This window comes from Taudactylus pleione, unplaced genomic scaffold, assembly GCF_031769625.1.
Source record: "Taudactylus pleione unplaced genomic scaffold, aTauple2 ptg001800l, whole genome shotgun sequence".
Taxonomy (NCBI): domain Eukaryota; kingdom Metazoa; phylum Chordata; class Amphibia; order Anura; family Myobatrachidae; genus Taudactylus; species Taudactylus pleione.
This window is the reverse complement of record NW_028286197.1, coordinates 1,386,696-1,402,434: the sequence shown is the minus strand read 5'-3', so window position 1 is coordinate 1,402,434 and position 15,739 is coordinate 1,386,696. Positions and strand designations below refer to the sequence as shown.

Here is a 15,739-nt window from a genome sequence, read left to right as displayed (position 1 = left end):
AGTTGATCACCTAGCCGTGCTCCTGTATACAAACAATGGTCATCTATAGATGACTTTGTAACAGGGAAGCTGTCTCCCCAGCTGACATTTAACCCCTGGGACGCTGGTTCCCACACCAAAATGTCCCTGTTGGTCTAGTGGAGCGTGAGGGCTGGCCTGCGACCAAACTCAGCACATCCGGTCTGTCCCCTGAGACCGGAGGTATGACTGCCAAGACGCGGGTCACCTGTCCCCGTATGTCCGGTCGCAGTCTGAGCTCTCACACCGGGCACGGCTAGCACAGGCCCCGGGGTCCCACCAAGATCCCCAGATCAGTACTGGCGTTGCGGCGCCGGCGGGGTGACGGAGCGGCAGCGCAGACCTCCTATGGACAGTCTGCTGCTGTGTGCTCTGAAGTTAGTAAAAGAAATTAATAAAAATCATAAACTAAAAAAAGCTTTAGGGCTGCTAGGCAGCCCCCTGCATTAAAGGTGACCCGACTCCGGCACCACTGAAACTGAGGGGCCTCTGGCTCGGGGGGTGGGATATAGGGAGTGTGGACCCAGTGCATCCTGGGAGCTGAAAGCTTTAACTGCATGGTGCCCGGATTGGTTCCCATCACCTACATCCCAAGTTCTCCCTGTGGAGCCTATGGACCCTGAAGAAGAAATATTAGATTTTGAAAGGTAAACTAAATAGGAAGGCTGAACAACCAGTGACATTCTGTAGGTAGCCAATCTGTCTAAGTGCATGAACAAAGTGGGGTATATTTATAATGATAAATGCTAGGGAAACTAATGTAAAATCCATCCACAAACACTGAATCCTTTTCCCACATTTAAAAACTGCTTCAATGCTATAAAGTTGTTGGTCTAGCACAGTGGTTACCAGCCTTATTTGGGGTGTGAGCTACTTTAGTGAAATGAAATCTCCAGAAGAGCAACTAAAATTGTAGAAAAAAATCTGGCTAATAACTGAACAATTGAAGGTAATTTAATGAAAATTAAAAAAAAACTGTTTAATACACTTAAGCACTTGAGGTAGACTATACCTGCCCGCAAGCACTGCAATGCCTTCAGTGTGAAATATAACCAGGTGACGTGTACAATGACGCTGCCTGTTAATTATGCATGCCTCAAATGGCGTTGAAACACAATATGTTTCCTGGTCTGTAGCAGTGGTTCGCGCACGCGCATTATGATGCATACGCATGTGCAGAACGCAAAAATCGGCCAGCAATGAGCGAGCACATCCTAGCAAGCAGGTCTGAATCAGGTCCTTAATTATTACAGTGATATTGTTGTAGTCAGTAAATAAAATGTAAGCACAGGCACATTTCCCTATTAATTACTGGCTCCAAAGAGGTACGTGCAGTAGAGGAGCAAAAGATACTGTATAGGCAGGGCTGCTGAGTGATTGTCCGGCAGGGCTGGGTGGGAGTCCCTCACTTTGCCGTAGCGTAGACGCCATGGATGGAACCACAGGGAAGCACATCAGGTGATTGCTGTAAAGGCTGCAGCAATCACCTGACATGCTTCCCTGTGGCTCCACCCATGGCATCGACACCACAAGGAAGCACCTGCCAGGGGTCACTTCCTCCTAGTGTATTCAGCAGTACTGCAGCTATGTGAGCTACCAAAATTAAGACCGCGAGCTACAGATTGGAGACGACTGGTCTAGCATCTCTTATCTGTTATGTGTTCTCAGTGGGGTTATTCACAATGTACTCTTTGACTTATTAGATATAGTTTAAAATATAACCTTTATTAAATTATTATTAAAATAAAACCACAAATAAAACGTAATAATCTTTTAAGATGAAATCTCTAAAGAATAAAAAATATTTTCAAAAGTAAGTTTGTAATGGAGTTCTTATTTTGGCGAAAATACTAAACAATATGCTAGAAAAACACTGAAAAGTACGTAAATAGCTGTGATAATTTCTCTTGAGAACAGTGTTTTCAGTTCACTATGTTTTGTGTAGTATAGACTCAATACGTCAAGCAATTAGGATATGTACAAACATAATGCGTGAGCGCTGTGTGACTCAGTATCGCCGAGCGTCTTTTCATGTGACATTTCTTCAAATGTGTTGCAAAGTAATGAGACTAGGACGGACAAGCAGCTTCTGCTGATTAAAATTGTATGCGGCATGCCTATATTCTGTGTGCGAGCGTGTGTGTGTATCTGCATGTGACATGCTACGTTACAGTGTCAGCAGCTGTGACACTAACGAAATATTTTGCATGCAGATATACCCACAGACGCGCACAGATTATAGGCATCCCACATATCATTTTGATCAGCAGAAGCTGCTTGTGTGTCCTATTTGCATCACTTAGCGAATATGATGCATTTGAAGGTTAAAAAGTCGCAGGAAAATACATTCTTATCAATTTAAAACATTATACTAAGGAAACATATTAGTACATATAGGGGGCAATCCAATTAGGTGCGAGTTGGCTTGTGTGAGCAGTTCTCACATCGAACTCGCACTGCAAATTCCAGTTGCATCTAATTCCAAACCCACATTTTTTTTTAGAGGAAAATCACGTTTTTTTTGTGCACCCACCTGAGAATGTGAAAACCTTTATTTTAAAGGCATATATGTTGGGGCAGAGCTCCTTGGACACCTCCCTAAAATGAATAAACAGGCATTTGGTAGCTTTCAATTAACGTAATTGGCCAAATAATTATACAGACGTGTCTTCACACGGGATACGTTCAGACACAGGGGATGCCGGCGCTTAGAATACCGGCCCCGGCAACCCGAAGGGGAGTAGTGGGGTTGGGGGGAGGGTTAGGCATTGGGGGGGGAGGATTATGTTTAAGTACTGGGGGGGAAGGAGAGTAGTTAGGCTTAGGATACCTACCGACAGGTGTTTGTCGGGATGCCGGCGTCAGGATTTTGACCTCCGGGATCCTGTACCTAACCCCTTCCATCCAGCCTCAATGCACCATGTGGCGCAAGATGCCTGACGCGAGTAACCCACTAGGTCCTATGCACCTGTGTTAGCGATAGGCTTCATTTGCCCGAAAATGCGTCTTAGTCGCAATATGATGAGACTAGGACACACCAGGAGACTGTGATAGTTAATTTAATATTGCAAAACTCGTCTGTGTGCGACTGAGCCAGTAGGCGAAGCACAACTTGCTGTGGAAAAAAGCAGCAGCAGCAACATCTTAGCATTTCATATAAAGAGTCAGACTAATTCAGTATCAATCGCAAGTGCGAAAGCGGACACAGATCATTTGCCATTGTACACTACGATCGCATTGCGTTTACGGACGTACAGAGGAATCCATCGCAAAGTGAGTTACAGGCTGCCAGCGTTTGGGGGGGGGGGTGAAGGGGTCAGAAAAATGCAGACGTGCCTGTCCATTTGAACGCTATTTCATGGGCGTGCCGATGTGCGTCGATGGTACCAATCGCCATTGGGTCAGGCCCTCGGTTGCACAAAGATATGTCGCATATCAAATTAATCAGCACAGTCTCCTCGTGCAGCCTAGTCACATCACATTGAGAACAAGATGCATTTCCTGGCGACAAAGACAACCAGCGCTAGCAGAGTTACACGGGACCCCAAATTTAATTAAAGTATTTTTTAATTTTATTTTTTTGATAAAGCTGTGATTTTGACACAGCGAATCGCATCAGTGATCGGTTGCTTTACTCTTCACCACCTTCCTCAACTAAAGGCATGCCATCCATATGGTATTACAGCGTGCTTTTCCAGCCATACCAGCATACCGCCATACCTATCCCCAGGGGATCGGATCTATGCAAAGGCCTGCCAGCATTGCTAAATCGGACCCCAATTCACAATTGGACACTGTATTGGTAATTATTTGTTCTGAACTAACAATAACAGCACAATAGCTCTACCATTATTGGATTACAATTATGCCTCCGAGCATTCATGGATTAGACATATAATTGGTGGATGATTTTCCTTTATTGAATGTATTTATATGCTTATTTGTTATAAAATATTTAAACATTTTACTTTTCGTTATTTGAGCGCTGTTATTTTGTTGTTCTACGTTTTTCTCCATTTGAGGACTGACTACCCTCATATATACAGCTGCTCTTTATTATTGTATGGATTAATATACTCCCAAGTAGCGCTCCATCAGTATCACTACTGTGTATTTTTTTATTTTAAAATAATTGTTTTTGTTTATAATTTAAAAAAAGAAAACAGGATTTTGGTACTTGCGGATAAATCCCTTTCTCCGATTCCACAGGGGACACTGGAGGCTTCAGACAGTGGGGTATAGACCAATTTTTTTCTACTTTCTCTGCATTTTTATTTAATTAGTTTGTGATTAAACAAAAACATTTTTCTTTTTATAATTTAAAAAAACAACAAACACAAATTAGCCATTTGACACAGTTTAAAAACATCCAGTACTCTTCTTATGCCCACTAACAACCTTTTATATGATTCTGCTAACAAAGTTTTAATTTTTGTGAGGATGGTCTCCTCACTTTTTCATGCTTTTCTCCTAAGTCGCATTTTGTAGACAAATTGCACACACTTGCGGAAATTATCGCGAATAGGCATTTCTAATTGGATCTCGCATTTCTCGGGTGTGCGCATTAGTACAATGTTTGCGAGTTTCATAAAACAAAATCGCTTTTGTAAACTCGCATCTAATTGAATTGTCCCCATAATGTAAGTGCTGTGAACACAAATACAAATATAATCCTTAGCTTTATAGGCAATCGGCATATGTCATGGCAGAATCAAACAAACAGCACAGAAAGGAAAAAAAATAACATTAAGTAGTGACTGTAGCGCCACAACAAGAGAAAAAAGGACGCACCTCATTCATTGCTACCAAAAAATTATATATTCATAGCATAAATGTCTATATACTGTATTTTTCAGACTATATGCTAGATTGGATCGATATATTGTCTGGATCGTGTAGCGTGTATGCACTATACTCGTGCGCCGACATCAGGCAAATGGTGCAGCCGAGAGATATATGGGCGGTCGTTCACCGAATTGTGCAGTGTGTACCTCCCATCTGATATATCGTATACCACCTGCCTGATATATATCGTGCAGGCGTCGCATTCGCAGGTCACCTATGTGTGGTCAGTGGATATATCATGCGGGCAGTGTGTACCGCCGCCTGATAAATAGTGCCGTCGTACCATCAGGCGTCGCATTGGCGGGTCACCTTTGTGCTATCAGTGGTTATTTTTCTTTTTTAGACATAATAATGTAGGTTATAAGCACATATATACATTTATGCTATCAATATACAATTACTTGTGACAATGATCTTAGCTTATAAAGAAAAGGAAATACTTGATGAAATGACAGAAGTGAAGTGTGGAGGTCAGAACACAAATAGAAGAAAGTAATGCAAAGCAGGGTGTAACCTTGGTGGTTCTTGGTTTCTATGAGTACACCATTGGGATCATTTAACTCTGCAAAAGTCTGACCATCCTTAAGCCCAGCTTCATCTCTAAGGATGAAACAAATAATTAATAAAGCACACACGAATAAACATGAGTAGGTAACAAACATATCACAATATAAAAAAAATATTACATCTGTTCACACTTAAAGTTCTGTAATTATATAATATATTTAAAGTGGTTTCACATACAATATCTTTTATATTAATGTCATCAATCTAGAGACTGTGACAAAGGTTCATATAGTGACATGGTTCCATTTAATTTTCAAAATGTTATATTATTTTGGTACCGCGTTATTCATAAAAAATTTCATAGCAAACACTTTGGTCTTTTTATATAATTTTGATTTCAACACGCAATAATCATTTTACTCCAGTTACTACCCCAAAAATCCATGTACTGTAATCCATCTCTTGCTACCCAAATCTGGTTTAGAATTAAGGGATTAGTTACTAAAATAGTACCAGAAAATCGTAACAACCAGGTGAAAATGTGCTTTTATTGTTAGTTTTCATTAGACCAATGAAAGCCCATTATATCGGAAATAAATATTTCAATTTGCTTCATTTATCCTCACTTCTACAATCTCTTCACTACAGAGCTGTCTGTAACACTTCATCTGGTCTGTTTATACAGTGCTGAAAAATATATTTTAGTGTTACAGTACATTTCAATACTACTTTTACTGGCTCAACCTATGAATTTGTAGCACTGAGACATGTTGGGAAACCTTTACTCAACATTATACATGGGAGGGAATTCAATTAGTCACAGCGGTTAATTACCTGCGTCGGACATTTCAATCAGCAGGGTTAACCCTGCGCATTGATTCCCATCGTTATACCATTTCCCCACAGCTAAATTCCCCCCATAGATGTCAACATTTTAAAATAGTTTCCAGGTGCACAATAATGCTAAGCTGATGCATCTAAGAAAGCTTAAAACAATTTGTCTCAGACCATAAGCACTGTGGATTTCTCCAGGGTAGTCAAATATCATCACTCCCTTAATTTAATATATAACCATAAATAAGTCATTGATAAACACAAATATACCGGCAGGACTTGCTCAGGGGGCAAGGTAAGAAGGCCAAATATCACTGCAATATACAAAACAGTAGGTTAAATCAAGTGCCTGGTCCTATAAGACAAGGCTGAAGTTAGCCAGCTTCTTATTAATGCTCCAGCTTCTTATTCAGAACATGTTTTATTTAAATCAAGTTAGATTGCTAAATTAATATTGTATACACAAAAAAGCTGTAATGAATCCCGGATAAGATTGACCTCTAAAGAAGGCAATAGTGCTGAGGATATATGAGCGATGGGAGCACTTGAGAAATAGTCCAGTCGGATGTGGAAGTGTGAAGTCCTGGCCGTAGGCAATAGTTCGGAGAATTATATGAGCGATGGGGTCAAATGAAAGATTGTCCAGTTGCAACCAGAAAAGTCGATCGGTGTGTTCCTTGGTGAAGATTTTTCCAATAGTCCAGTTGCAGCCTTGAAGGCTGGAAATTCTTGGCAAGGATGATACCTTGTGACCAAGCTGCAGCCTAGGGGACTGGAGATGCTTGGCAAGGATGTAGCCTTATGGCCAAGTTGCAGCATTGAAGGCTGGAGATGCTTGACAAGGATGTGTCCTTGCGGCCAGGTCACAGCCTTAAGAGGCAGAGCAGCGGAGATAGCCTTGGTATAGACAGAGTCCACTCTGACGCTGCCATGCGGTTAATGCCACTGGGATGTGGTGTGGCAACAGTGATGACAGGAGACACAAAGCAGCGGAGGTAGCCATGGTATTAGGCTGAGTCCACTCAGACGCTGCAGTGCGGTAAATGCCACTGGGATGTGGTGTGGCACCTTGAGATGTCTGGAGAGACAGTGCAGCGGAGATAGCCGCGGTGTAAGGCTGAATTCACTCAGATGCTGCAGTGGGGTTAATGCTGCTGGGACGTGGTACGGCAGCTACAGGAACTGGAACAACAACACAGCCAGGAAAGGAGACGCTGGAGTAACACAAGGAGAGATACCAACAACACTATGGAACCGGAAACATGTGTAAGATGCTATCACCGACATCCGAGCGATGCACCAGCGGGAAAGATAAAGGAGGAGGAACCAATCCAGTCCAGGCAGAGATGACATAGCAGCCAGAAACAGGGACTTCATGAATTGGCAGCTTGGCGTCCACATCTCCCAGCAACAGGCTTGCGAGAACCGCCCGGAGAATTGTTGTCCAACAATATGCGGCAGTGGCTTGTGACAATGCGCTGCTGTCTACCGCATCCGTGCCACTCTGTAAGCCCCATCCATGTCGCTCTGTCCTCCCAAAGCATGCCACTCTGTCTCCTCCTATCCATGCTGCTTTCTCCTCCCCACCTGCACCACTGTTTTCCACCCATCTGCATCACTTTGGCTCCATCTTCCCCCTCTCCAGGCTTTTGCGTCCCCCATCCACGCCGCTCTGTCTACTACCCCCATCTATACCACTCTTACCCTATCTGCGCAGCTCTATCTTCTGCTCAGACCTCAGTTGCATAGACTGCATGTGTGTATTCCAATGAGCACACAATTCTGTGAATTAGCAGCTCCACCATTTTGTGAGTGACAGTTATCTCTCTCTGTGAGAGTGCTGAATCTGCAGTTAATCACAGGGTGTGATTGCATTCCATATCTATATTGCGCAAGGAACACGTCCATTAAGGCATCAGTCTTAATGATCGGAATTTCATTGCTTTTTTGAGTTTGAGTGGCAGGCATCTGTGTAAAAAAAAATTATTAAGAGATGCATGCATGGATCAGTGTGATCCTATGGCATGAATCTGAGAAAAAAAAATCAATAATACACAGATACATGGACAGATCTCACAGGTCTGTCTATGCATTTGTGTTAAAAACATGAAAACAAGTGAATATGTTTTAAAATTAATGACATGCCCCCTTAAAAAAACATAACCAGCCCCGGCATTTTCAGAGCCAGTCCTGCTTGTCAAAATACAGGGGACAAAATACGTAGGAGTCCTCTGTATTTAGCACAACCAGCACTGGGCTCAGCTGACCCAGTCCTGGTTTGGAAATACAGGGGACAAAAAGCGTAGGGATCCCCTGTATTATCCATAACCAGCACCGGACCCTTTCTAGTGGGGTAGTAATGAAACAGCCAGTGGTTGTAGACCCCCTCTAATAAAGGGGTCCCTCTCTCTTGAGAACCCTAGGCTGATCGTCCGGGGCTATCCCTGGCACCCCTGAGTGGTAGGTGGCGGGTTGATTGTGTAAAGTAAAAATAAAAAAAATGGCATGCCCTCCCCCCCAAAACAGAACAAGCCCCAGGATTTTCACAGCAGGTCCTGGTTGTTAAAATACAGGGGACAAATGACATAGGAGTCCCTTGACTTTAGAACACACAACCAGCACTGGGCTCTGCGGAGCCGGTCCTGGTTTTGGAAATACAGGGGACAAAAGGCCTGATTCAGCAAGGATTGCTATATAAGCCAGCCGGTGGGGCGGGACGATGATGCCGCGAGCCGTGACTGGCTCATGGTGGCCATCTTAAATTTAAAAAATGCAGCTGAGGCGCCATTTTTGAAATTGACACCGCTGCAGAGCTCTGCAGAATCACTGGCAGGGACTGGATCCTCCCAGATCCAGGCCTGCCGCCATGGCAGCTAGCTCCACCGGGTCCCGCTACCACCAACATCCGCAATGCCGCTGGGTCCCACCGCCGCTAATGCCTGCACTGCCGCCGGTCCCCGCTGCCGCTAGTGCCCGCACCGCCAGCCATATTTGTGAACCCAGGTGAAGCCATTGTACACCACCTGCAGTAGGCAACTACTGAGCATGCGGAGCAAGTTGACATTCCCTATCTGTATAATGGGGCATTTGTGGGCTAATAGGTTAAAAACTGTAACTTTCTCAATTACCTGAACCCTACACTGGAACAAGAGCTACCTAAAAAAACAAACCCCAAGTCTTAATTCGACCTCTACCTTGAGTTATGCCTTCCCAAAAATCCCTCACAGACTAAAGCAGAAAAGTGTCAGTTTTGACCAAACAGGAAGTGGAAGATGAAAAAAACTGACAGTTTAAACTTCAGATTACAGTACTCCCGATTACAAATTTTTTGCCCTGAAATTTGGCACCGAGCAACAGTTCTACCTGTACATGACAAATTTCAGTTCAGTATGTCCAATAGCTTTTGAGATGTAGCCTCTCAAACACCATGACCCCATCTTAGGAATTCCCTATGGGAGAATTTAGTTTATTTTATTCAGATTTAATATAAGGGCACTACCATTCCCTTATAATAAATATAAATAAAGAAAAGAAAAGCCGGAACTACATAAAATACATTGAAAAAGCCCCGGATCCACATAAAATATATTGACCCACATAAAAAAGTCAGAAGGGGAAGTGCATGACAAGGAGGCACAGGGCAGGGAAGGCTGGACATTAATGGGGGGGGGGAGGCAGGCTGGACTAGGGAGACAGGGAAGGCTGGCTGGACTGGGGGGGGACATTGCAGGGAAGGCTGTATGGACTAGAGGGGGGCACAGGGCAGGATCAGACACTACATACATGGGGCCTTATTTTTCAATGAGTTTTATCACTCATAATGTGTGATAAAACTCACTGTGTGTGATAATGGTGCTCCAGCCAATCAGCTCCCAACTGCCATATGTTTGAAAAATGACAGTTGGGAGTCGACTGGCTGGAGCACCATTTATCATACACAGTTAGTTTTATCACTCGTTTTGAGTGCTAAAACTCATTGATAAATAAGGCCCATGCAGAAACGGCGCCAGTGGCATTTTTCAGAGAGAGAGGGAGGCCCGGGTGGCAGCGGTGCAGCCAGGAAGAAAGAGCATCAGTGGCATTCGAAATACGTTCCGGATTGGTTCACAGCCGGCTCCATATTTGAAATGCCGCTGATTATCTTTCTCCTTGGTTGCCGGTGCACTACGCACCGCTTTCACCTGGGCCCCCTCTCTCTTCTTGTCTTCTGGTAGAAGAATCCTCTGGCCCAGAGAGTCTAGCAGCTCCACCAAGTGCACCATCTGCTGAGTTGGAGAAAGATGACTTTTTCCAATTGATTATCCAGCCATGCTCTTGTAAGCAGACAATGGTCATTTGATGATGACATTGTAACATCTCCTGAGATTATGCTAATATCAGGAAGTCGTCCAAATATGGCAGTATCCTGATTCCTTGTCGTCTGAGATGAGCCATCATGACTGCCATTATCTTGGTAAATACCCAAGAGGCTGTGGCCAGACGGAAGGTTAGAGCCTGAAATTAGTAATGTTGCTGATCTACCGCCAATCTCAGAAATCCTTGGTGGGATCGTGCAATCGGAACATGCAGATACGCATCCTGTATATCCAGGTAGACTATGAAATCTCCAGGCTCCATCGCCAGCATTACTGACTGTCGGGTTTCCATACTGAATTTGGGCACATGGATGAATCTGTTGAGAGACTTCACATTCAGGATAGGGCGCTGCGACCCAATTGGTTTCTGAATCAAAAATACATTTGAATAACAACCCCTTCCAAGTTGCATCACAGGAACAGGGATTATGACTCCTGACTTCAGGAGGGCCCCAATAGACTCCTGGAAGGCCAAAGCCCTGACCGGGTCTGAAGGAACGGTTGTACCAACAAACCTCTGAGGGGGATGCCTCAGAAACATGATGGTGTAACCCTGAGAGACCACCTCTCGAACCCAGGCATACATAGTTGTCTGATGCCAGGCCTGAGAGAACTGTAGAAGTTGGCCTCCAACCCAGAGACTCCCCAGGGGGAGGCCCACCCCATCAGACCATAGGCTTACTGTCTGGCTTGGAAGCAGGACGTCTGGCTGACCAAGAATTATTAAGAAAGTGTTTACTTGGCGTACACCATGCTTCAGATATAAGATTCGTCAATTGCTCAGACTGAGGGAAATAATCCTTAACCACAATTTGATGCCTAAAGACTGCAGTCCTAGACTTCGGCAGGATCTCCTCTTCCTCTATACTGAGGACAGATCACCAGTCTCACCAGAGAGGGGACATCCACAGAGGACTGATGGTTTTCTTCCACTGAGTAAGACCCAGAACTCTGAGTATCAGAGTGTGATGTAAGAATCCTGAGGCAACGTCTGAAGGGAACCTCTCTTATGCCCCTGCTTTACCGCCACTGGTCTATTTGCCTGCATTACTTGCTGAGGGGCAATAGATGGCAGCATACTCTGACTAGAGTGAACAAAAGAATCAATCCCACAGGGATTCATGGAGGGCATACACATAGAAGGATGCAAATACTGCGAACAGCCTGTAGCATGGACTCTGAATCAACTAACCAGCCCTGCTGTGGTATTGGTCAGATATAGGGCCTGATTCAAACCCGCTCGCTAAGATGCATACTCTTGCTGCTGTCGATGGTATGCAGTGTGTATGCATTGTGCGTATACATCGCAGTGCGCATGTGCATACCTTAGTGAAAGTACACAATGCATTCGCTCGCTGCACATAGACAGCCCAGCAGAGTGAGTGACAGGAGAAGCTGCTTGTAGGTGGTAACAGGGGCTGGCCATTAAAAATGGGGAGTGGAGGTGCAAACGCAGGCGTGCCTGAGCATCTCGACTGCATTTTAGAGGTGTGCATAATTATAAGACAGCATCATAGTACACGTCACCTGGCTTGTTTTTACACTGAAGTGCTCGCAGTGCTTGCAGCAGGGTATGGTCAACCTCAAGCGTTGCGATAGCATCCAATGTTACCCGATGTACCGATGGTTGCATAAACTTCCTGGACATGACGTGCACAAGTGGGCATCTTAAAACAGACTGGTGGGTGCCTGCATACACTATGTGATCGCTCTCTGAGAAATACTGGGCGTGCTAATGCATTGCTGTGCGGTAGCACTGCCTACGCAATTTGCATACACATCGTGCGAGCGATCACATCTAGTGAGTGGCTCTGAATCAGGCCCATAGAGTGCTATATACCAGACCTAAGGGAGAGGTATACAGGGAGACTGACCAAAACCTCTGAGACCAACAGCTTACAGCAGCACACAGAAATGCCAACTGCGAGCATCTCACACAAGAGGTGGTCAGAAGTAGCAAACCAGAGGTGGGAATTCATAACCGGAAGTTGCGCCTTAGTGAAGACTCGTTACACGAGGTCTTCACCTGTAGCCGCCTCCGATGCGTCTCCTAGATCGGAGGCCAGACTGCTTCGCGCATGATTCCCTGAAAATGAGGAATCGCTTACTGCCTAGGCAGTCCCGCTGTTACAACAGGTGTATCTGGATACTTTCTGCGCACCAGACTAAAAAACTGAATGTCTGTGGCTAGGGGCGGGGTATATAGGGAGGAGGACCAATGCATGCTGGGAGCTTTAAAGCTGAAGCTGTTTGGTGCAATGGATCACTCCAACTACATACCCCAACGTAGATCCTGTGGACCCTGAAGAAGAAATATGCATGCATATATGACCTTAAAATGGCTGAATGGCTGAAATATTGTCTTACACGTACCTAGCACCCACCATCTGTTACAAAGTGAAGAACATTCTTTCATTTTACACCATCTAGCCACAGTAACTTCATAGCATCGTCAAAGAGCATAGCAAAAGTGGAGAGATTACCCTTTGTAGGGCTTCATAAACCTTTTACATGAAAAACAAGAATGCAGTGTAAACCCCGCTCTTTAAGAGCACCTGTGGTATGTCATTAAGCCGATTTGAGTAACTACCATATTTTTTGTTTGCAGTTTGGAGAGGCATGAAGAGAGTCAGCATTAGGAGGAGGTGCTGATCCTTATAGTGCCATGTGGAGGTTTTTTGGGACACCTCCAAGGTAAGTTAGCTCTCAGCTCATACATGTGCTGTTATCATGCAGCACACCAATTTGTAATTATATGACCCAGAGTGGGTGCTACTATTATGTAGCAATAATTATTTTGGGGTGAGCGTTTGGGAGTGGGGCCCCCAGGGTAGTTCTGGCTGGACCTTTCTCATGGCATCACCACTTAATTCACATAGAATATTTTTATCACTTCTCTAATTGTTTGTATATTATTTATGTAATTTTAATTCTTTCACAATTCACTAACACTTATTGATTTATCTTTACACATCTATCCTTTACACTTCACTATCACCTTTTTTCCCCTTTTCGTGTGATGCCCTGGGGATGGTCCTTGGCTGGAATTTTTTGGGGTGCCTTGCTTCTCGGACGTAAACCCCTTAATGTTAGGGATGCCAGTATAGAGGAGCCTTGACGATTGGCCTGGCACTTATTCATATATTTGCAAATGTATGTAACTAATACCTCTGAATCTCTATTATCATGTAGGATTTAAGTATTTTTGATTTTGCTACAGTGTGCTGAAGGGCAAATCCTTTTTTTCTGTGTGCAGTCCTATACTGGTTGATAGGGAGAGATGTAAATCTGTCTAGGGGGATGAGGGGGCATTCCAAATTCACAAGACACCTACAAAAACTCTCACGTAAAGTAGAACATCAGTGGCGAAAGTCTCATACTCCAAGTGACTTCCTCACATATAAGATGATCTACCACTCTTATCGTAATGCACTGGATAATGCCAAACAGACATATTTCCAATCTGTTATCTCTGCCCAAGCCTTTAACCCCAAGCGACTTTTTAATACATTTAAATCACTTCTTACCCCTCCATCACCCAACCCACCTGCTACTATCAGTGCACAAGATCTTGCTTCCTATTTCAAAAACAAGATTGATAATATCCGAAATGAAATGGTATGCACTTCCTCAGCCAGGGTCTTGTTCAATTCCCTACCTGAACCCAGTGGCACATTCTCATCATTTGACCCCACTAATGAAGATGAAGTAGCTACACTCTTCTCATCCTCCTACTCTACTACCTCTCCTCTTGATCCTATACCCTCACAAATCAGTAAAGCTCTGTCTCCTGTGCTCATTCCATCACTTAACTAAAATCTGTAATCTCTCTTTCTCTACTGGTATCTTTCCATCACTGTTCAAGCATGCAGTGATCACTCCCATTTTGAAAAAACAAAATCCTGACCCTAACTCTCTCTCAAATTACCATCCTATCTCCCAGCTACCTTGCCCCTCCAAGCTACTGGAGAGACTTGCCTACACTCGCCTCACACACTTTCTTAACACCCACAACTTATTGGATCCACTTCAGTCAGGCTTTCGTTCCCAACACTCCTCTGAGACAGCACTGACTAAGGTAGTAAATGATCTGGTCACTGCCAAGGCTAAAGGCCATTACTCACTCCTAATTCTTCTAGATCTCTCTGCTGCCTTTGACACTGTTGACCACTCTCTTCTTATATAAACACTACAATCCTTAGGTCTTCAAGACACAGCCCTTTCTTGGTTCTCATCTTACCTATCTAATCGCTCTTTCACTGTTCGCTTTTCTGATTCTACCTCCACTTCGCTACCTCTATGAGTTGGAGTACCACAAGGTTCAGTATTAGGTTCTCTGCTTTTCTCAATATATACCACCTCTCTTGGCAAACTAATCAGCTCTTTTGGTTTTCAGTATCATCTGTACGCGGACGATACTCAAATTTACCTATCCTCCCCAGATTTGTCACCATCTGTGCTGGTCCATGTCACTGAATGTCTCTCTGCCATTTCATCTTGGATGTCATCTCGCCACCTCAAACTTAATATATCCAAAACAGAATTAATTATATTTCCACCAGCCAATAGCAGTTACCAACCTGATATCTCTACTACTGTTGACAACTCGACAATCTACCCCACCCCACAAGCTCGCTGCCTAGGTGTGATCCTTGACTCTGAACTGTCTTTTGTTCCCCACATTCAATCTGTCTCTAAATCCTGTTACATACATCTAAGAAACATAGCCAAAATTCGACCATATCTTACGCAAGACACTGCAAAAACTCTTATACACGCACTCATAATTTCCCGCATTGACTATTGCAATAGTCTCCTTATTGGTCTTCCCAAAAACAGGCTCTCCCCACTACAATCCATTTTGAATGCAGCTGCGAGGTTGATCTTTCTCACCAAACGTTCAGTGTCTGCTGATCCACTCTGTCAGTCCCTCCATCGGCTGCCGGTCTTCTACCGTATTCAATTTAAAATACTTACACTCACACATAAAGCTATTAACCAAACCACACCAACATACATCTCTTCACTTATCTCAAAATATCTTCCAACCTGACATCTCCGTTCTGCACAAGATCTGCGTCTCTCATCCCCGCGCATTACTTGTTCCTATGCACGGTTACAGGACTTTTTTCAGGCTGCACCCCCTGTGGAATGCCCTCCCACGCACAATAAGACTTTCC

General features: G+C 44.0%; 1 protein-coding gene across 7 annotated transcripts in view; it reads right to left on the bottom strand.

Moving 5' to 3' along the window:
• LOC148436343 (cadherin EGF LAG seven-pass G-type receptor 2-like) overlaps positions 1-15,739 on the bottom strand; it is a 383,494-nt gene that overhangs the window by 47,673 nt on the left and 320,082 nt on the right. For all 7 annotated transcript variants that reach the window (XM_088465025.1, XM_088465024.1, XM_088465023.1 and 4 more), the window contains exon 32: positions 5,378-5,463. In XM_088465025.1, coding sequence (XP_088321151.1) covers positions 5,378-5,463 — 86 coding nt within the window. The remainder of the gene's footprint in view (positions 1-5,377; positions 5,464-15,739) is intronic.